General features: G+C 41.1%; 1 protein-coding gene across 6 annotated transcripts in view; it reads left to right on the forward strand.

Moving 5' to 3' along the window:
• The window catches only part of LOC109962090 (capping protein, Arp2/3 and myosin-I linker protein 3-like), a 32,414-nt gene extending 11,187 nt beyond the window's left edge, over window positions 1-21,227 (forward strand). Inside the window, exons 12-40 of one of the 6 annotated variants that reach the window (XM_020603485.1) lie at window positions 833-919; window positions 1,450-1,559; window positions 1,667-1,744; window positions 1,848-1,924; window positions 2,420-2,524; window positions 3,104-3,173; window positions 4,035-4,116; window positions 4,247-4,343; window positions 4,574-4,628; window positions 5,141-5,313; window positions 5,418-5,486; window positions 5,888-5,981; window positions 6,316-6,414; window positions 6,511-6,630; window positions 6,716-6,829; window positions 6,899-7,074; window positions 7,230-7,317; window positions 7,419-7,538; window positions 11,350-11,416; window positions 11,758-11,945; window positions 12,310-12,389; window positions 14,971-15,147; window positions 15,615-15,813; window positions 15,910-16,654; window positions 16,791-16,933; window positions 17,030-17,156; window positions 17,675-17,746; window positions 17,919-18,026; window positions 19,324-21,227. In XM_020603485.1, the coding sequence (XP_020459141.1) occupies window positions 833-919; window positions 1,450-1,559; window positions 1,667-1,744; window positions 1,848-1,924; window positions 2,420-2,524; window positions 3,104-3,173; window positions 4,035-4,116; window positions 4,247-4,343; window positions 4,574-4,628; window positions 5,141-5,313; window positions 5,418-5,486; window positions 5,888-5,981; window positions 6,316-6,414; window positions 6,511-6,630; window positions 6,716-6,829; window positions 6,899-7,074; window positions 7,230-7,317; window positions 7,419-7,538; window positions 11,350-11,416; window positions 11,758-11,945; window positions 12,310-12,389; window positions 14,971-15,147; window positions 15,615-15,813; window positions 15,910-16,654; window positions 16,791-16,933; window positions 17,030-17,156; window positions 17,675-17,746; window positions 17,919-18,026; window positions 19,324-19,364 (3,761 nt within the window). In that variant the 3' untranslated portion in view covers window positions 19,365-21,227. Of the gene's footprint in view, window positions 1-832; window positions 920-1,449; window positions 1,560-1,666; window positions 1,745-1,847; window positions 1,925-2,419; window positions 2,525-3,103; window positions 3,174-4,034; window positions 4,117-4,246; window positions 4,344-4,573; window positions 4,629-5,140; window positions 5,314-5,417; window positions 5,487-5,887; window positions 5,982-6,315; window positions 6,415-6,510; window positions 6,631-6,715; window positions 6,830-6,898; window positions 7,075-7,229; window positions 7,318-7,418; window positions 7,539-11,349; window positions 11,417-11,757; window positions 11,946-12,309; window positions 12,390-14,970; window positions 15,814-15,909; window positions 16,655-16,790; window positions 16,934-17,029; window positions 17,157-17,674; window positions 17,747-17,918; window positions 18,027-19,323 lie in introns of those variants that run through there. The other 5 variants (XM_020603486.1, XM_020603487.1, XR_002275207.1 and 2 more) reach the window with 5 other exon arrangements.
• The last annotated feature ends 334 nt before the right edge of the window (window positions 21,228-21,561 follow it).

Raw genomic sequence — 21,561 nt, forward strand, 5'->3', positions numbered from 1 at the left:
GGATGATAAGGCTCTATGAGGTCTTTAAGATACGATGGAGCCTTGTCATTAAGGGCTTTGTATGTTAGGAGAAGGATTTTGAATTCTATTCTGAATTTTACAGGGAGCCAGTGGGGAGAAGCTAATATGGGAGAGATATGATCTCTCTTGCTAGTTCCTGTCAGTACTCTGGCTGCAGCATTTTGGATTAACTGGAGGCTTTTTAGGGAATTATTGGGACATCCTGATAGTAAAGAGTTACAGTAGTCCAGCCTGGAAGTAACAAATGCATGGCCCAGTTTTTCAGCATCACTTTGAGACAGGATGCTCCTGATTTTTGTAATATTGCGCAGGTGAAAGAAGGCAGATCTAGAGACTTGGTTTATGTGTGATTTAAAGGACATATTCTGATCAAAGATGACTCACAGGTTCCTCACAGTAGTACTGGAGGCAAGGGCTATGTCATCTAGAGTAACTATATGATTAGACAGCAGATTTCTAAGGTTTTCAGGCCCAAGCACAATAACTTCAGTTTTGTCAGAGTTTAGAAGTAAGAAGTTGCAGGTCATCCAGGCCTTTATGTCTTTAAGACATGCTTGAAGTTTGACCAGCTGACCTGATTCATTTGGCTTCATAGATAAATATAACTGAGTATCATCTGCATAGCAATGGAAATTTATGTTGTGCTTCCTGATAATATTGCCTAAAGGGAGCATGTATAAAGTGAAGAGAATGAAACACTGTAATAACATGATTACTATGCATGTGCAAGGTTCCTATCAGTCTAATTTTAATAGTGTGTTGAACAGATGATTCTGTAACTGTATTTAAGTCTCCGACATCAATGCTGCAGGTGTGGCCAACTTAATCCAGCAGGTGTGCCGCCTCAGCAAAGGGCTTCGTCTGCTCAACCTCTCTAAGACCTCACTCACCTCCAAAGGTTTGGGCCTTTCTTTTTTTTTTTCCCCTCCCTGCTTTCCCTATTTTTTTGTTCACTGATATTGCACTCTGCAGGATTTTTTACAAAGCAAGAAAGTAATTCACCCAAATTGAGTGGAAATTAGTTAATTAATACACAAATGTTTTTCCAAAGCTGCAGCTGATTTACCATCACTCACAGCTCAGGTTCGATTATACTGTAGGTTAGGGAATGTAAAACCTATAAACAATTCACCCCTGAAGAGCTTCGTTTCATCTTTTTTCATGATCTGTGAAGCCCTATGCTGCCCCGCAGACAGCGTGCCTCCTGTTACTGTCTCACCTTACAGTGTACCCAGCAGAGAATTTAAATATTGCTTTGAAACAGACAGATGCTGCACTGTGCACCATAACCGCCACTGCAGATGTCTATAAACAATGCAAGGACCCAAAATGTTTTGAGAGTTTTCTGTCTTTTTAACAACTTTCCCCCATCCTCCTCCTGTCTCCGTTTTTCACTTTCATTCATCTGCAACTCTATCTCTCTCTCAGGAGTGGTGTCTCTCTCTCAGGCTTTGTGCTCCAGTGATGAGTACTCCAACTCCCTACTGCACCTGGACCTGAGCAAGAACCCTGGGGTCCTCTCGGGCGAGGATGCCTCGGTCAGAATACACAACCTATCTGGAAACAGAAACATACACTGTTCCATTGTAACACAATTTCTCCAGTCTCATATGATCTCTCTCTCTCGTTCTCTTTTTGCTTATAGAACTTGTATCTCTTCTTGTCTCAGCCCAACTGCCTGGTCCATTTGGATCTGTCAGGCACAGATTGCTCTGTGGACTCAGTGAGTATTTAATGACTTGGGATGATCAATGTTAAAAAGAAAGGCATCCTCTCTGTACAGTTCTCAGCCCAGATTAACTGTTTCCACCCTGTGTCTCATACAGCTATTTGGGGCTCTTCTGAGGGGGTGTTGCGCTGATCTCTCCTTTCTGAATCTTTCCAAAAATTCCTTCTCTTACAGGTTAGTCATATCTGTAGATTACCTAAACAATAAAAGCTGCAAATCACTGGGAAGATATTATTCTTATTTCCCCTTAAAGACCGCATCTGTCATTTCTTTTTCCCTCATTATCCTCATTTCATGCTTAAAGGGAAATAGGAAGTGAACTTTGTTGGAATCGCTGCAACATCATGTATCCTCTCTGTGGGTGTGTCCACCGCTGTTTAAAACCAGAGCTCTCTGTGCTGTCTGCATAGATAAGACTCATGAATATTTAAGCAGAGTTATCTATCATTTGACCCCACTCGCTCTCCTCTACACCAAAGCAATATTCACTCTATTTTTCATTCGGCGTCAGCGCTCTGCACTCAGCAGTACACTCATGTTTACCCAGTATGTCAACAATGTGACTTCATCTTTTCTGTGTGGCCGGTCTCATCCCTCTCTCTCTAATAGCTCTGCACTTTTACACTTCCTCTCTTTCATGTCTTGTGTTTTTTTTTTTTTGCCCAATAGAAGAGTGAAGGACACATTGCCGTCGTTCCGTCAGTTTTTCAGCTCAGCCTTCAGCCTCACTCATGTCAGCCTGGCCTCCATGAAGCTGCCGCCTGATGTTCTGAGGTACCCGCCATGTCCACTCTTATTTTCTATCGACATCTGCTGCAGTTTATCCAAAAACCTCTATAGTAAAGAAAGACTTTAAATATATAGATACAGTATGCACAGGTTCCACTCCTTGTGTTTTCTAGTGTAAGGGGGTGCTTGTTAATACTGCTTATTTTGTTATATTACACAGCCTTATGCTGGTTTACTGTTTACTTGCCCCTTGTATGGGGATATGTACATACACATTGAGAGCCGATGTACCAGAGTCAAATTCCTCGTGTGGCCAACACACCTGGCCAATAAAGCAGATTCTGATTCTGATTCTGATTCTGAAAGTATAATGAGAACAGTGAGAATCCACACTCTGCCACAGCTATCCTAAACGTACTACTGTAGGTACAGTATCTACACTTGCATATTATTACTTTGTGCTGTCATGTAATTGTTGCATTTAATTAGCATTTTAATGTTTTATCTAGTCGTGTGCATTGTGTTGAGCAATTTGAATTTCCTTTGTGTATCAAAATGCACTATATAAATAAACCTGTCTTACCTTTTCTCTCTTAGTCACTTCTCTCCTTCCTGCCTTCACAGGGCTCTCCTAACAGGGTTAATCTCCAATCCTCATATCAATGACCTTTATCTGGATATCAGTGGCTGTGAGGTAAGACCGCATGTCTACATCTGCAATGGATTCTAAGTTAAATTCAGTTTTTGCTCCTTAACTAGAGTGGGAGGAATTAATGGGTGCATTTTTTTATGTCTCTACATCATTGATTGGCAGTTGTGGAAGTATCCTGATTATCAGCCTAAAGCTTCTATAATCAATGTTTTTACATTAACAACAAATCAACTTATTATGTGTAATGTGAAATGTGCCGCTCATTGTGGCAAACACCAAGAATTATCACTGAGGTCTGCAGTCTTTTGTTGCTCTACAGAGCATTGTAGCATCTTTCAGCTCATTGCTTTGGCTTTTAGATTACAGCCCACTACTTAGACTTAATTCTGACTTAGGATATCTGTTTTGGCCTCAATAGCTGTTTTCAGGTTGCAGAACAGTCCCTGGCAATAGCCTCATTAAAAGCCAATTAATCACCATAGGAACCAGCCCACACAGGCTCCTGAAGTCCCTGTTTCAAATTAACTGTTCCTGGTGTGTGCTTAGGTCAACTGTTCAGTTATGGAAACTATTCCATGGCTATATATAAGTCAAGGAGATAGTTTGTAGGTAGGTATGTATGCTGTGTACTTAATTGTATCAATTTACAAAATGCTAAGCCTACTTGTAGCAGCAGCTATTTTCCCTACCACTGAGCAGAGCTGCTGCAGATTACAAGCAAAGCAAACATCGCTGTTCAACACACCTTCAGACTGCTTGCAAAGACATAAAAAGGCATCTATAAATTTACCTCATTCTAGAAAAATAGAACAATTCCCCACAGGCTGAACCTAAATGACTCTCATTCATGTGTGCGCATGTAGGTTTTCTTCTCTCTCTTTATCTCTCTTTCTGTCTCTTCAGCTAAGATCTGCAGGAGGTGCTGTAATTCAGGAACTTTTCCCTAGAGTCTCCTCTATTGCCACTCTGGATATCTCCGACAACGGTACAGTGGAACGTGGCAACACATCCTTTTGTGACCTTGACTTTTTGGCCTCAGGCTGGCGAGGTTTGAGTGGGCTGTTAATGGATCAAGTCATATCGTGCTTTGTATGTGTGTGTATTTGTGTTGACAGGTCTTGATGCAGATTTGCTCACAGTGCTGCCAGCCCTCTCCAGGCACCCCTCACTCAAACATCTACACCTGGGCAAGAACTTCAATATCAAAAACAGGTGCTGCCAGTGCTTTACGGCACGCTTTCCTGCAGTTATTTGTGTGTGTATGCAAACATGAGTGCATGTCCACTGCATGTGCCAGCTTGAATATGCGTGTCTAGGATTTTACTTCTATTTTCGTAAGTGGCTGCCACTCCCGGGGCAGACAGCTAACTTGCAGCACAAAATTACTCATACCAGCTCATCCAGCTTCATCTCTATGTTTGTCTCTTGGTTTGTGTCCGCAGGGTTCTGGATGAAGTCCTGCAGAAGCTGGTTCAGCTCATACAGGAGGAGGAATGTGTGAGTGATAATGGAAAACTCATAACAAAATTGAGTAGGATTCAAATTAAAGTTTGGTGGCACTGGTATTAAATGATGGAATGTAAAAAGAACATTTTAAAATTGTAGCTGGTATTCTGGATTCCTGGACACATCGTTTTTGCTTTATGGATGGAACAATAGAACAGTTCCCAATGACTTTCCTCTCTCAGTGACACTGTTGATGTGTCACTGTGTCATCAATTATTACTGTTTCTCTGGTACCTGGTGGGCATAGTGTCTGTATCACTGCATACACATATTGTAAATAATTCAACATACAGCATGTAAAGTCAAGTAGGCAAGCAGTCACATCACTCAGCAGTAAGTTTTACTACCACAATTTATCCTCTTGGCTTCCCTCTTCTCCTTCCTCCATTCAATCTTCTGTTGTTTTTTTTTCCTCATCCTCATTTAATCCATAATTACACACAACATACATGCACTCACACACACCCAGACACTTCAACATGCATGTTTCTTCCTCTCTCCAGGCCCTACACTCTCTGTCCCTGACAGACTCACGCCTGCGCTCCCGGGGCACCATGCTGGTCAATGCCCTGGGCAGCAACACCTGCCTGAGAAAAGTGGACCTGAGTGGGAACAACATGGATGACATTGGAGCTAAGATGCTGAGCAAAGCCCTGCAAATCAACACTACACTCAGGTGAAAGAAAACATTTCAAAACATTTCTGTTTTTTGCAGTATACTGTGAGTTGTGCTCTATGTGGAGGTTTGTATCCAGTGCAACTCACGACTTTGCCCTGCAGGAGTGTGACATGGGATCGCAACAACACCTCTGCAGCAGGATTTCTCGATGTGGCCCGAGCACTTGAGCAGTAAGAGCATGAAAACATCAACATGCATTTTGTATATATACAGTACTAGAATCTACTCAGTAAATAAGATGGTGCCCTATAGATTTGCTACAAAAACCACACTGATTTTAGTTTCACAACATTTAACCACATTGAAATTTGCAACGTGAGCCGAGTAAATTGTTGCTTTCAACTTAGCTATCTTACATGGTCCAGACCTACCTTTAGGCTGAAGATGGCTTGGTTGTAAAGATCAAAGTATTACTCACTCATTGCATTACTGAGATATTTTGGGATGATCTCTGTCCAGTGGGGATATTAACCATAAATAACCCCTGTATCTGTACCCAACTTTATTTTCTCTTTCAATAACTCGACTATTTTGCTGTTTTTTCTTCTTCCTCCTCTCTTTCCTCTCTCAGTAATTTCACCTTGCAGTACATGCCTCTTCCCCTAAGTGACATCAGCCATGCGTACCGCAGCGCCCCTGAGAGGACAGAACAGGCACTGACCAAGGTCGGCAAGAGAGGCCAGAGCCACTGTCATAGTCACTAATAGAAACAAAAAACATATTAAACCAGATCTGGGGTATCTGATAAGATCTCTCATGTTTACAACAGAACACTTTTTTAATGTTGTCTGGCATCTTCAAAACCAGGTTCATTTTCCATTTCCAGATTTAAAATAATACAGCAGCTTCTTCTCCGGGGCCTTTTCCTCTGTGTCATCGCAATTTGTGTCTTCTGTAGCAACTGGCTTGTTGCATCATCACCTGATTTTCTGTCTGGTTTCCTTGTATTTTTCTGTCTAGTTTATATTCATGACTGTCCTCTGCCTCTCTGCTGCACAGATCCAGCGTGCTCTGGTGAGGAACAACCAGACCCAGCGTTTCTCCCAGAGACAGGCTCTGCGGCTACATCAAGGTCTGGTCACGAGCACCGCCGAACAGGTAGCACTAATCTGTGTGTTCTTACCTCTGCGTATGTTTATGAGTGTTTTATGTGTGTTTATGCTCGTAACATACCCCTGCACATCTGTTTCCAAGGTGATGGAGCGCCTCTGTGTACGAGTCCAGCAGCAGGTGTGTATATTGCGAGGTGTCGGGGAGTTGGAGGAAATTCAAGCTGCTAAACAAGTGCTAAAAGAGGCCAGGAACTCCCGCGCTGTGAGTGATGTGAAGTGTATAAACACAGTATTTGCATTACCTTCACACTGAATTTGAATGAATCCTTTCTCTCTTGTACTCCAAGCTCTACCCTTCACTGTGTGAGCTGGCTCATGTGCTGTCTGTGGATGGGCCTGTGCGGCAGAAACTGGACTCTCTGGCTGGTGAACTCACCAAAGCTGCAGACAAGGAGCTTCAGGTAGATCTAAGAGCTTTTTACACTGTGATCCCTAACATAGTGAGGTACAGTGACTGCTGTCCATTACAGGTGATCGTGGACTCAATGGTGTCTCTCTGTCGCGAGCTCTGCCCTTTATCTTCTTCTGCGGCCGAGAGACTAAATCCTCCGCTCTCATCTGTCTCTGAGCGCGTGTCCATCCCTCGCTCTGCCATTCGGACTGCTCTGATGGAAAGAGCTGCACAGGACATTCACCGAGCCTTAGAGTAAGAGAGGAATTTGAAGAAGGAGAAGGGGAGAGCAGCAGTGCAGCATTGCAGCAACATGTTTGAATTTGATAAGTAGGATATTGATTTGCTCTCACTTTTACCAAACCTCTTCCCGTCTGTCTCTCCTTTTCCTCTCACGCAATCTTCTGCAGAGAAGTCAAGCTGTTTGTGGTTTCCTATCTCACCAACTCTATTGTGGACCAAATCCTGCAGGAGCTCTACTCCACCCATAAGACCCTTGTAAATACAAAGCACTTATTGGAAAAGTTACTGTGGGTGTAAGACATACATAAAGGGAATGAATGCTTGTCAGAAGGTTTTAAGAGCTTTGTCTGTTTCAGAACCGGCAGGTGTCTCACCTTAAACGGTGGGAGGAGACATGTGAGGATGGGACTGTCTGGAGGTTTAACAGACACAGAGACTCTCTGGACATCACAGATGAGGAGCTTGGCACCAGCATAGTGAGTGTGGACACATGGACATGTGTGTTTTCTGTTTTTTTTTGTGGGGGGGTTCTGAGTCCATTATAAGATCAGACAAATTTTCTCAGATGATACAGTGCTTTGGCAATTTGTCACAGCATTCAAATTTTTATAACTGTAACATCTTTTATTTGCAACTTTCAAGTTAAATGAGTAGGTTGTTGTAATGATCGACCCTGTTTCTACAGGAGCAGGGTCTTTCAGTGACATCTTACAGGCACATACACATGTTGTAGCCCGTTTAACACAGTGTGCAAAGGGGTTAGGGCTTTCAGAAGTGATTGGACAAAGTCAAATAAAAGTCATTTTATTCAATATTTGGTGATAAATGACTGCCTGAAGTCTTAAGCCCATAGACACCAGCAGCCTCCTTCAGCTCTGCTTATTGTGGATTCTCTCTGCCTTCAGTCTAGCCTTCAACAGGTGGAATGAAGTTCTGTCGATTGACTTGGTCAGTCGAGAATATCCATCTGTTCACCATGAAAGCTCTTCAGTTGCTTTGGCCATATGTTTACAATCGTTGTGAATGATGAAATGCCACTGAGTTTTGACGAATTCGGCAGAATCTGAGCAAAAATCAAGGGGCTTTTAGATAGGGCACGGTGGGCTTTGCACTCTGTTATTGAACCCATTCATTTCTATGTGTTGCGCGGTGCAAGAACATATCTGTCACACGTGCCGTACTTGCGAGCTGTCTGAAGTTCTAAACAAAAGGTTCACCTTGGGCACAGCACTCTGTGACGACACCTCAACGTGTCCAATTGCAGAGGACCTGAGAGACCACAAAGAAAATGGAGGAGAAGATGATTTTGGTAGACCCACACCCTCTTGTTCTTTGCTGCAGCTCTGTCCTCCTCCTCATCCATACAACTAAGGCCAGAGCTTTTCACTGACATGTGCATCCAAGTCCACTGCTAGAAAAACTAGTTAATATCTGCTAACCACCTTCTGGAAAGCTCTTTGGTCACATAGCAACTGGTGCCCGACATGAGCGTGATTTGTGCGTGTGAGCCCTCCTCCCTTGTGGTGCGCCCAACCCCCACAGTGAGCACAGCACATACCGTGTCCTATCTTAAAGCCCTTTAAAGCGCCCATACACTCCTGCATTCATCTTGTGGCTTTTGTCAGCACTAAAATCAGTAAATGCCAGTGTGTCACTTCCACTGCCCAAGCCATAACAGAACCACCATGCTTGACAGATTCACTTCCTGTTTCCATCATTTTGATAGAGGTTGATTTTTTTGTTTCATCAGTCCACAGAACTTTGTTGAACAACCTGTTTCATTTTTGTGAACTGTAACCTGGCCTTTCTGTTTGCATCTTGTGGTGAATCCTCTGAGGTTATGGTCATGAAGTCTCCTTTTACTTCTCATATTGACAGACAAATCTGCCTCAATCTAAAAGGCAACTCTCAATCACTTCTAAGCCACGTGTGAGCTGTTTTGTGCACAAACTAATGTTGAATGCACACACAGCTGCTTGGCTTGTAGAGCGAACATTCACTTGACAAGCATCCAATTACTTTTGAACTTTTACAATATGGAGCAAGAGCTATATCTTCCACACAAGTCTTTCTATATTGATATAAGTCTACTCAAATTAAAGCTGAGACTTGGCGCTTTAATGGAGTGTTTGTTATTTTATGTACTGGAGCACAGAGCCTGATGAACAATAACACTTACAGTCTCAACTCTAGGTCAGTTTTACTGGCAGCTGCAGTTCGGTTGTCTTTTGTTGTATTTTTGCTTGCAGCCATCTTGGTGTGATGGCTTTTTTGCTAGCAGCCAAAGTATTTTAAAGAGATTAAATGTGATTTTGTCCAGGTATAGTATTGTCTTTTTAACAGTCTTTTGCCAATATAAAAAAAGAAGGATATGCCTGGAAATATGAACATATTCAGACACTTTTTATTGCACTGTTTTTAGCATGTGTTTTGTCCCTGAGAACTCCTTTGCTTACCTTTTTATTCTTTAATTCTATGTTGACCATTGAATACATACAGTATGTTACCTAACTAGGGCTCACTCTCCTTTGTAGGCCATGTTCATGAACTTGAGTACTAGACTAACCAAAAATACTGTCTCTGTAAAACTTGCAGAATTGATGGATTTTCCTCTGGGGTCTGGCATTTGAAACATTACATGACATTACATTATTTTCTTGACAGGATCACTACAGTTAAAGGTCAAAATTTGAGAGTCCCTAACTCCTCCATTACTTGGATTGATGGTGTATTGTCATTTCCATTGTGTTGTGACCTTTAGAAGCTTTTCACTGATTGACTTGACTGAAGCACATTATTGAAAATCCAGATTTCAAAACGTTTTTAATTCCTACAACCATAAGCCTGACTGGAATTAAACTTGCACCAGTCAAATTATCTTTATATATGATACCCACTGGTCTAAAGGTGACATTATAAGTGAAGACAGTACTGTATGTAATGCTCACACACTACATTACAGACTATTTACGTAACATGTCTGTTCTTCTCTGTATATTTATACCTAGGTTTAATCATATTTTATGCCTTAGGAACTTAAACTCTTGTTTTGTCTGTGGTAATAAACCTTGTATTTATTAGTTTATAATACTTTGTTCAGTTTGTTAGTCACTCGAGTCCTGACTGGACAGAACTCTGACTTAATACCTGTTTATGTGATTACAGGGCAGTTTTTTTTAATTCCTTCCCTTCCATGGTTTTTACATTGATTTTACATACTCTTCCACCTCAAACAATTTTTTACTTATCAGCTGAGCTCATTAAAGTAAATGCTAGTTTTCTTATACACTTCCTGCTCAACTACGGTATTCCTCCTCATCAAATTGCCCCTTATAGAATGAGAAAACTGAGCCTGAAACTAAATCTTAGCTGATTATTACCACTGTTGCCGGGATGGAGGAAAGCTGAGTCAACCTGAAAAAGAATAAATTGCAAACCTTGGAAGACACACTAAATAGCAGCTCAACATTTACAAGAAAGCAGATAAAACTACTGGAGTGAACTGCTTCTCTGTCATTATCTCAAGAATCTACAATAAGGCCAAAGCCCTTTTCATCACACTCAGTTCAGTCGTTACCCTAAATGGTAAAATGGTATTGTATTCGTATTGTGCTTTTCTATGCCGGGAATTAAACCTCCAACCTGCTCTGCCTCCTGAGTCACAGCTGTCCACCCCTGTCATACACCTTGAGGCTTGATCTCCTCTCGAAAACTCATGAGGATTTTTAAATATTTTTGTCTGTAAAGCAGAAAAGGTCAGAACACCCTGAAGAACAGTTTTTTCATTGGTAATTATATTGGATATTGGTGACCCTTTGGAATGGCAGTAGTGCGGAATCTGTGTAAAAATGACTTTAGCCTCCTTGGTCCATCATTTCACTGTTTTGATCGCAGGCTATGTAGGTTTAAGTCTCTGCCTATAGCCTGGGATGAGACACAGTGACTGGAGAGTCCATGGGCTGTGCAGGGTTCAGAGTGATAGGCATCTTTCATTACCATGGAGCAGTGGTCCGGTGTGTTTTTGTCTCTGTTGGGACACCTGACATGCTGTCACAGTATAATTCACAGTACTGTTATTCATCCACCTTCTCTGTCCCAGTGTGTATTTGTCACTTTGTATAAAATATACAGTGCCTTGATTTGACAAACTCAGAAAAGCACTGACTGGCCTAAAGCAGGGCTTGTATCATTTGAAATACTAGACATGTATACTTTTTCCTGCTTATATAACTTTACTTACTTATCCCTCAGCGTCACAGTATCAATTTCTTTCTTGTTTCCTCCCAGGACACAATAGCCATTAAGAAACGCAGCTCAAGAACAAGACGAATACGACCTGTCTCCACCAGGCTGAGTGAGTGCTGCTGTATATCCTCTTATCCTGCTCTCGCCACTCTTTTCTGTTTAGCTCTCACCCCATCTTGTCTCTTTCAGTGGCGCCATTAGAGCATTTTTTGTTGAGTCTTTCTCTTCTGTCCTGTCTCTCCATCTGAGAAGTCTATTAATGGCTGTTTTAATCTGGCCTGCACAAACTCTGAGTCAGTATATCTGAGAGCAGCCGCTGATTGTTTTAAACTGGATGAAGTGGAAATGATGGCTCCCTCTAATTCCCCAACCTGTCTCCTTGACTGTGCCTTCTCAGTGTCTTGTCCTCTCATCCTCCATAATCCTTTCATTGCTCTCTGCTGCTATCAGGTCTAGGTGATGACTCCAGCTCCTCTCCACCTCCCTCTGTGCCATCGTACTCATCACCGCTATCCCCCTCTGTATCCTGGGAGGGCCTGGCAGAGTTGCCTACGCAGGGTCTACCTCTCCACCATGTTACACGTGTTCGGCCTAGGCCTCCGCGGAGGCACAAGGGAGGGCATATCCCTGCTGAGATGGTAAGGGTTTGATTTGGGCAGTATTCCAGGTACATTACCCTTACTTAACCCTCCTGTTATGTTGCGGGTCAAATTGACCCACGAACATAACTGCTGAGCAGGCATCACCTGAGAAATGAACATAACAGGAGGAAATCTGAATCTATACTTCCACCCATCAGTTTATAATTCTCCCATTTCCTAATGTTCCAGCCTACTTGCAGTGTCTTTGTCAGGAGTAATCTTTACGAAATGGATGGCTGAAGTTGAATTATGTCATCTCAGTGAAGCTCATGGAATTGTATACATAACATTTACATGTGACAGCCATTGCAGCTAAACTGCCCTCTCTTAAAAGGCTTTAAATGTGTTTGTGTTTGTACAGAACTGTAGCGAAAATGGAGGAATAAGCCCTCTTGATGATGGACTGCCAGAGTTCTACACCAAAAGAGTCCTTCCCGACAGGTAGGAGTTTTACTAAGGATCTCTTTTGACAGAAAATTAGCCCAACTTCTATTTTATATATTTCACATTTACTTTGATTTACCTCTGTTTGTAAAACCATACCATAGGTTTTTAGACTGAGTTTCTGCTTTCCAGGAACTCATTATTTTCTATTTATTTCTCCATGATGTGAAAATCAACTTACCGAGCTTGCTTTAGATAGTTAATCCATCACATTAAACATTTTTTTCTCTTTTACCTACTTATTGTCATGTAATGTGGCAGAAACTGTTTCAAAAATGTCTCCTTGATCAAGAACATTAAGAGAATTAACTACTAAACAGCAACCTCTCACAGTAAATATCAGCAGACAACACATTTGCTTATTGTTTAATTTTCCAACAGCATACTGTAGCTTGTGAATCAAATGCTTTTCTGCCAAGAACACTTAAATCTGGCTTGTCAGAGCATCCTTAAATGCACCATCGCTGTAAGAGTTTTTTGCAAATAATAAAGGGGATGAAATATTGATTTTCATTGTGTAACGAGATTAAAGGTTAAAATCCAACAACAGGAAATCATTTTAAAAATGCAGCATGCACTTTGGGAAAACTCACTGGTGTAATCATAACAAATCTTTACCAAAGGTAGCATTAGGGGAGTTACAGAAAATGGGTATATTCAACTGCAGTAAGAGGATTTTTCATCCATTTATTGCAATTTCTGTTGATTGTGTAACAAAAGGGCCAAAAGAAGCACACGGCACAGCGAAAATAAACAAATTGCACTAAGTAAAAGCAAGTGACTGTGGAAACTGTGGCATTAATAGAAAAGAGTTAAAATGACTGAATAGTTCAGAATGTGACCAGAATGTTGTAATAATCTCACAGGTAGTGACTCTTCGTAGACTACTAAATTCTTTGGTAACAGTCAGTCTGCATCAGCATGTAAACACCAGGCATATATTAATCCTGTTTTCAGTTGTTCATACTGTAGGTCCAATTATTCAAAAGCCATGTTACACTATATCTTATCACAGAATCATTTATTCTGTGATTGTGTGCAGGGTTAGACTCATTTTGGTCAGTTGTTTTTGAACTGTTCTACAGTGCATGTAAAAGATTTCTACTTTATACTTGAACATCTCTGAAGATGCAGAGGACACGTCATCTCCTCCTTCTCATATTCTACAGTTAGTCTTGATCATACGAACAGTATGAGCCAAAAGGTTTCCAAAGTGAGACATACATATCATCTTCATCTACATGGCCACAGGTCTGGCACTTCTTGTCAGGTTTTGTTTATGATGAAGAACAAAAGTAGTGGTCATTAAGCCTTCTTCCTTCTTTGTATGTTTAGTTCATTATTACTATTTAGTCCATTATTTCACGTTTATTGGTACAGAGATGAGTAAACCAATACCACATACCACAGCATTTATAACTAGGGTTCCTCTGTAAATACTTATTCAGTGACCTTAGTGGGTTTATTCAGAGTAGTAGTGTTTGTGCCAAACAGTTTAACCAGTGGGACTAGTTCAAAAATCTAAATTTTACTTCTATGTGACCTTGGATTAAGATTGGATTATTAGTCACTTTTTATTGTAAAATATACTTTCAGAGTAATGATGTGAACAAATGTGTGAGTTAGTTACAAAAATACATTTATATAATTTCCAAATTCAAATCTAAACACTTAAATTACAGTACAGTGCATGAGATTTATAATCATATCCACACAATCGAACACAATGAGTGTGTGTGTGTGTGTGTGTGTGTGTGTATACATGCACTTTAGCAAAGAAATAAATCAGTGATTCATTCTCCTCTGTCGTTAGGACCCTGTGAGGCTCTGACGGTTTTGTGTTTTCAGACATTTTCACTATGGCTCCATTTTAATTGGCTTGTGTTTAGATCTTAGTTTGAGTTTGGAAAGCTGTTTCTCTGACCACTGTGTGTCTGTCTTTGAAGTAGTCTCATGTTGAAGTTCGGCTTCTTTACCTTCTGGTACAGTCAGAAGCAGCTGAATCTGGTGTCCGTCATCTTTGCCCAATTAATGTATAAACTTTGTCACTCTTTGATGATGAGTGGATCTGGGGCTGCTGCTTCACTGCTTCAGGGCTTTTTAGGTGACAGGACATGACTGATCTGTTGGCAACAGTTTTTTTTGTTTGTTTGGCTGTCATTAGTAGCTGGTGATTTCATTATGCTTTGGACATGAATGTTTTGGTTAGTCAGCGATAGTATAAAGTTTGGAAATGAAGAAGTATAGAATTAATGAGCTGGAACATGCAGAACCATCAGTATGACCCTTCAAAATATAAATACAGCAGAGTAGTGAGCTTTTGTTTTGGCACAGCTTTTCTGAATAATGTTCTTCCCTTCCATGCTGCAGATCATCATCTTAAGTCAGTTCTTTTAATTTGATTACATTTTTACTTTAATATTAAAAAGTCAATTTTAGAAAAATCATTGTGTACCAAGACATGCAGCCTAGCTACGCTCAAATACCTGGTGTGGAGATCTGTTGAGATGTGATAAGACTTGATTGTTCTGGAGCAGGCTTAGTGTGTGTGACTCTCAACCTCTCTCACCTCTTTCAGTGAGCTCTCCTCTCTTCACAAAGTTCACTCTCTGAGGAGAAAGAAGAGGAGAAACATGCTGGCCATCTTTGGTTTTCGTAAAAACCGCAACCAAACTCTGTCCAATCAGGGACCCCAGGAGTCTGAAGCAGAGGTTTATGGAGACGGGTGTAATACTGGTGACACTGTACCCTCAGGGTTTGTGCATAAACACACACGGTCTGTGACTTTCCTTCCATATTCTACTGTGCATTTTCACATTTTCTGCTGGTTATCTACTTCTTGGTTCTTCAAAGGACAATCAGCAGCACTGAACTCCATAAATACTCCAACAAATATCAAATCTCTGTCATTTCCATGTTGATATAAGAAATGGCTGTTAGCTGCCAAAGCACAGGCAGGCTGACACCAGAGTGTGTACACAGATGTAGCTGACAGCCGGTGGCTCCAACTCTGGATCCAGCAGGCAGCCAAGTGATTAGAAGTGAGCACACTGCATAACAAATACAGATTAGGATAGCGAGATAGCTGGTTTGCCGCAGACAAGTGATACTTCCTAATTATACCACTCTCCAAGTTTGTTAGTGTATTTTAGTCTTAGTTCTTTATTTTGAATCTGTGGAAATGTTGGCAGACTAACATTTTTGGTGACTTCAACCTTTTAGGACAGCCACAGAGAATGTATACACACTCCTCCAGGCTCCAAGATCTGCTGCCAGAGGTGGATCTCCCGGTGAAGGGGCTGATGGGAAAATGAATGATCACCAGGGGAAAAGTGCTCTTGTTTTGAGCCCACCACCAGTTATGGGCATCCCTCATCCAGGTGTGGGAGGAAGCAAGCACCCCTTTTACTCTCCCAAAGAGGTATATTCATTGTGGCCTGCTGCAAGTATTTGTTTTACTGCATGTTTGCATGAGGTACAGTCTTTTCTTCTGCATCTTCTTGTTGCGTTTTGACAGACATCTGAAGGAGATGCTGTTCTTGATCAGCTGGTGGAAGTGGACAGGTACTGGGCGGATGACAAACAGAGGACAACAGAGGTCCTGCAAGCAGACATGCAGTGGATGGAAGTGAGGCAGAGTGATCAACATGTAGAGAGGCAGCAGTTTGAGGACAGGCTCCAAGAAAGAACTTTTGGAGAGCCAAGAATGACCGAGAGACAGACAGACAGGTACTGGACTGAGAGCAGGCATCCAGACAGACATATGGACAGACAGTGGACTGTTGACAAACACACCCAGCGGCAGATTGACAGAAAGATAGAAAAACAGTGGGTAGGAGGCAGACAAATAGAAAGGTCATGGTCAGAGAACAGGCCGACCGACATACTGGTGGACAGTCAGTGGACTGAGGGCAGACATCCGGGCAGAAAGATGGAGAGACAAGTGCAGGCTCTTCATTTGGCTCAACGGCCACTGCCACCATACCCATCAGACAGGATGCCCTCCCCAAAACAGGAAACGGATCCCCTGAAAAACACCGAGGCAGCAGCTACAGGCTGGCATCAACAGGACACACAGGGAGACAGACACGCGTGTCCTGACATTGTTGGTGGCTTTACAGAAGAATGGAGGAGCAGTGGAGGAGGAATAGTTCGAGCTGCTGTGTGTGCATCTAAACCCGACCCCCCATCCCAAAGCAGCAAGCCCAGCCTGTCCAAACTGAGGCAGAGACATCAGCATGAGAGCTCAGATGCTCTACCAGGTATTTCACTGTTATCCTTCTGCTGCAAGTTAGAAAAGAGATTTTTGCTTTGCAGCAAGATTTTGACTGCAGTCTTTGCTTCAGTGTGTACACGAAGCACAAACTTAGGTGACGGTTACCTTTTTATAATTTGAAGATACCGAGGAGGAAGGAGACACAGACAGGGATCCTGGGAAGGTGGAAAAGAAAGAAAAAGAAAAAAGAAGAGATTCGGAGGGTCATCCTCCTCCAGTTCCTGAAAGGGTGGGAAATAATATTGGTCCCATTTTTCTTATCTTTGTGGGTAAATTTATAGCAAACTTTGTAATTGCCCCAACTGTCTTTGTTGTTGGTGCATTGTTTGTACTGATTTCCTGTTCTTACCTGACAAAACAGCCAAAGGCATCCTCGTATGTGGCTTTTTCAAAAGAATCAGCCAATGAGAGGAACTTGCCTCCTCCTCCTGTGCCGCCTCCTGTCAGCAGGCCTGTGCATGGACTACCAGACAGAGCAGCAAGTCAAGGTACCTGCACTGCACAACATAAATTAACAGCTAAAATGTTTGATTCATCATGGACCTTTGGTCGCAGAATGTCAACAATACAAATAAACAACTCAGCAAAACTTCAGTGCTTCAACAATTTTTCAGTTAGATAAGAGGATTGGCACCACTCCAGTGTCAATGTGCAAAATAAGGAGGTTGCAGCTAATAGCTGATTAGCTTAGCACTTAACAATCTGTGGTTTTATGTGGAGTTAAGTGCTAGACCAAGAAAGAATTGATCCAACAGGGATTTGTTTCTTTCACTTACTCATTCACCTACTCATTTCTGTGGTCAATGTACCTGAGTAAAACTGTGCACAGAGATCTTTGGCTGCATTCTGCTTCAGTTGTTGGGTTTTAAGGTTTCACCATACATTAACTGAAAGAAAGACTTTGCAATATATATGGCATGTACATGTTAATACTTCACAATTAATAAATACAGCATCCTGCCCTGACAAATATATAATATCTTTGTCACTCATTACATGTAATCAGGTGATGAAGGACTCAGACCTCAAGCACCAGTAAAACCACAGAGAAACAGAAAGGCCATGTCTTGTGATGCAGGTACAGTTTCATGTATTTTCTGCACTATACTGTACATGTACTGTTTCCATTAACCTAACAGGCTGTTACGATACATATGATTGTGAATGGAATTTGTGTCTATATGTTGATCTCTGTGCAACGTGTCTGTATCTAACTGGTAATTTGTGTTTCCTGTCCTCACTGAACCCAGGCACTGACAGGGAAAGCCCCAATAACGTTGAGAAGCCCCCAAATCGCAAACCCCCTGTGAAAAAACCTAGACTACCCCAAAACAGAAATAAGTCCCTGGACTTGTCTGGTACATGTCTCTCTGTTTTTATTTATGTGTGTGTGTTTGTGTGTGTGTGTGTGTGTGTGTGTGTGTGTGTGGCAGATGTTGAGAGTATGGGCAAAGTGGGAACAGACTACAGTGTCCACTACTGTGGAACATGATGATTAAATGGGTATCTATAAAAAGGCATTGTTCAATAGAAAAACAGTGATTCTGTTAGTGGCATGTTTTCTGCATTAAGTGGTCATAAAATGTGATGAGATCTTCTAAGTCACTAGTGTAGACAAACACAAAGTGTGTATTAACACACAACTGCTATAATCTTTTGTGTATAACACACCTATTAACACTCACAGTGGTGGTGGGAAAAGTAAGTGAACCCTTGGGTTTAATAACTGACTAGACCTCTGTTGGCAGCTTTAACCTTAAACAAGCATTTCCTGTAGCTGTGGGTCAGACCTTCACAATGTTCAGGAAGGATTTTGGACCATTCTTCTTCACAGAGTGGCTTCAGCTCAGACATATGTTTATGATGCTTGGTGTGAGGGGCTCTCTGAGCTCATGCCATAGCATCTTTGAATGGGGTTAAGATCTGGATTTTGACTGGAACACTCCAAAAGGTGGAGTCATTCTGTAGTAGATTTACTTCGATGTTTAGGGTCAGCCTTTGGAGTCATCGGAGCTGAGCACCCACGTCTAGGGGTAGCAGCAAGCCACAGTACTAAATCATCTTGATGTATAGACAGTTTGTTACTGTGGGCTGATGAAGATCTGAAATTATTTTGTAATCCTTTCCAGCTTTATGCAAATTAACAATCCTTGACTGTAAGTCATCTGAGATCTTTTTTCAAGACAAGATTCACATCAGCAGATGCTGCTTGTCAACAGCAAACTGAAAATGTTTGTTTTTGAATGGTGTGTTCAGCATGGGCAAGAACAATACAAGGATTTATGTGTTATAAGGGCCCTGCGATGGATTGGCGACCTGTCCAGGGTGTACCCCGCCTTCGCCCGATTGCCGGCCGGGATTGGCTTCGGCCCCGCCCGTGACCCTGTTCAGGGACTAAGCGGAAGAAAATGAATGAATGAATGTGTTATAAGGTAAAATAGACTGCACTTGTTCATAAATGTAACTTAGATAAAAATCTGACCATATTTATTATTCTAAAACATTCACTTATTTTTCTCACCGCTGTAAGCTACAACATGCCATTAACTTTATGTTCTGACTGCATTATTACGTATCTGTACAGGTGAACAGATACTAGTATTGATCAATCACCATGATATTTCACTTATTTTTGGTAATGATTCTACTTTGCAGATAGCATCAACTCAGCACCTGGTCACAGCGAGCTGCTGTGATGCGAAGGGTTGCCATGACAACTGTGAAGCATTTCATCCAACAAGGAAACAAAGACACACACGAGGAGTGGAGAGAAAATGTGCAATAGGCAACATGACAGACATAATTAGTTCTGTTGAAACACTCACATTTCTTAATGTCACAGCCTCCCTCTTCACCACCACTGTATTTTTGTCTTTGCATAAAAAACTCAATTTTGTTTGTTTTGTTTTCGTGGATACAGCATTTTAACAGCATTTGCTACTTTAGAAAACCCAAACTATCACTGTCTTTTGTGTCGGTGGATGGTGGACTTAGCACTCAGACATTGTGGCTTTGCTAGACAGAAGAAAAAATGTCTTTATTAGAATGTGATTTCTTAAATCTGCATTTCTGACTGCTGATACAGTTGACTGCCTTGGTTGACACTTGAAAATGAGTTGCTTCTTATCAAATGAAATTTGATGATTTATATCTAGTTTTTGCTTTCAGGAACTGAAAGGTAATATATTTTATAGAAAAATATTATGTATGAGCATCCTCACTGTATGAATAAAAACACTAATGGAAAAACAACTGTGACTAACATTTTGGTTAAGGGCTACAGCTAACAATTAGTTTAATTAATGATTGCTGATTATTTTGCCAATGAACTGAATAACTGAAATTTGCCTATAAATTGTCAAAAAATTGTGAAAAATGCCTATTCGACTTCCCAGAGCTAACAGTAACTTCCTCAAATTTAGACTGATCATCTGTATAAATGCCAAAGATATTCAGTTTACTCTCATGTATGCGTAGTTTGAGAAGCTGGAATCTATAACTATCATTTAATTATCAAGATAGTTGCTGCCTTGATGGTCCGTTTTCTGTCGTTAATCGACTCAGCATGTGAAGGTCGTTTTTTGACATGCTTGCTTCCCCCAAGTGGCACAAATGTGCTACTGCAGGTTCAGATGTCTCCACCTTAATACAGTTATAGCTCGATGCATTTAAAACTGCAAATTGTATGACTGTAATCATTAATCTGACCAACATAGTGCTATGTTTTACCATAACAAGCATCCAACTGACTGGTTTGATTTCTGTGTTCACAGGTGGATAAATGTGCTTCGTGCTTTCATAAATGCCCTCTCTGGTTGGCATGGCAACCTCATACATGTCAGAAACTGAGAAACAGCAGGGGGCGACTGGTCCCTATAAATGAGGCTGCCAGTGGACCTCACATACACACACACCCAAATGATCTGAGTAGAGCAGCACAGTGCAGGTTGTCATTAGCAACCATGCCCTGACCTTTTTTCCAAAGATGCTGTAATGAGTCAGATATGAGAATAGGCCTACTGCCATAGAGCAAGGAAATATTCACAGTTTGTTGAAATGGAGATAAAGGGGCTGGTTTTCCACCTAGTCAGTAATTTTTAACGAGAAAACAGCCTCTGGGGAAATGCTAAGGAGTTTTTTAGTTGACTTGAGACTAATTGCTGTGATAAATGTTAAATATCACACATATATATTTTATAAATGCATCTCTGCCATTATCATTCAGCCACCATTTCCTTGTTAATTCATCACTGCAGTTTTCCAGATAAAAGATGATTTAATATCCTGTCCTGCATCCACCCTTACCTCAGGCACTCTGGGCTGTCTCTCTCCTGAAGCAGTTTAACATCTCAAACTTTGATCTATGGTCAGATTAGAGGCAGCATATTGGCAGTCTGTGCAACAGCGACTTCATAACAGTACAGTGAAATATAACCCTATTGTTGGTTTGAACTTTGGTTTGAAGTGGAGTCCACGGTGGTGAGTTCTCACTTGTAATAATATTCCCCTAAAATAAATGGAGTCCACTCTTAACTGATGAACTCTGGAGAGCAGCATAGAAACTTGAAAATTTAAATATGCAAATTTTAAACTAAAATATCCAAGAAATTTTTGATACATTTTTGTGCAAATTAAACAAAATTTTCAAGCAAGTTTTGTATCTTAATATATTGACTCTTCTTTGGCATAATTAAGCTTCACATTAAACTATTATACTATTTCACTTAATCAGAGCAGGGTGTGTCTCCTTGATCAATGGGACCTCACAAAATTCTCATTGTCCAATTTTTTTTTTTTTTTTTTTTTTTTTTACAATTTTTCACCTGCCTACACTGAAATACATTAGGATAAGTTTCATTCTGCTCATATTGTGGCTGTATTTCTTTACTGATG

This window comes from Monopterus albus, unplaced genomic scaffold (genome assembly GCF_001952655.1).
Source record: "Monopterus albus unplaced genomic scaffold, M_albus_1.0 scaffold61.1, whole genome shotgun sequence".
In the NCBI taxonomy this organism is placed as follows: Eukaryota; Metazoa; Chordata; class Actinopteri; order Synbranchiformes; family Synbranchidae; genus Monopterus; species Monopterus albus.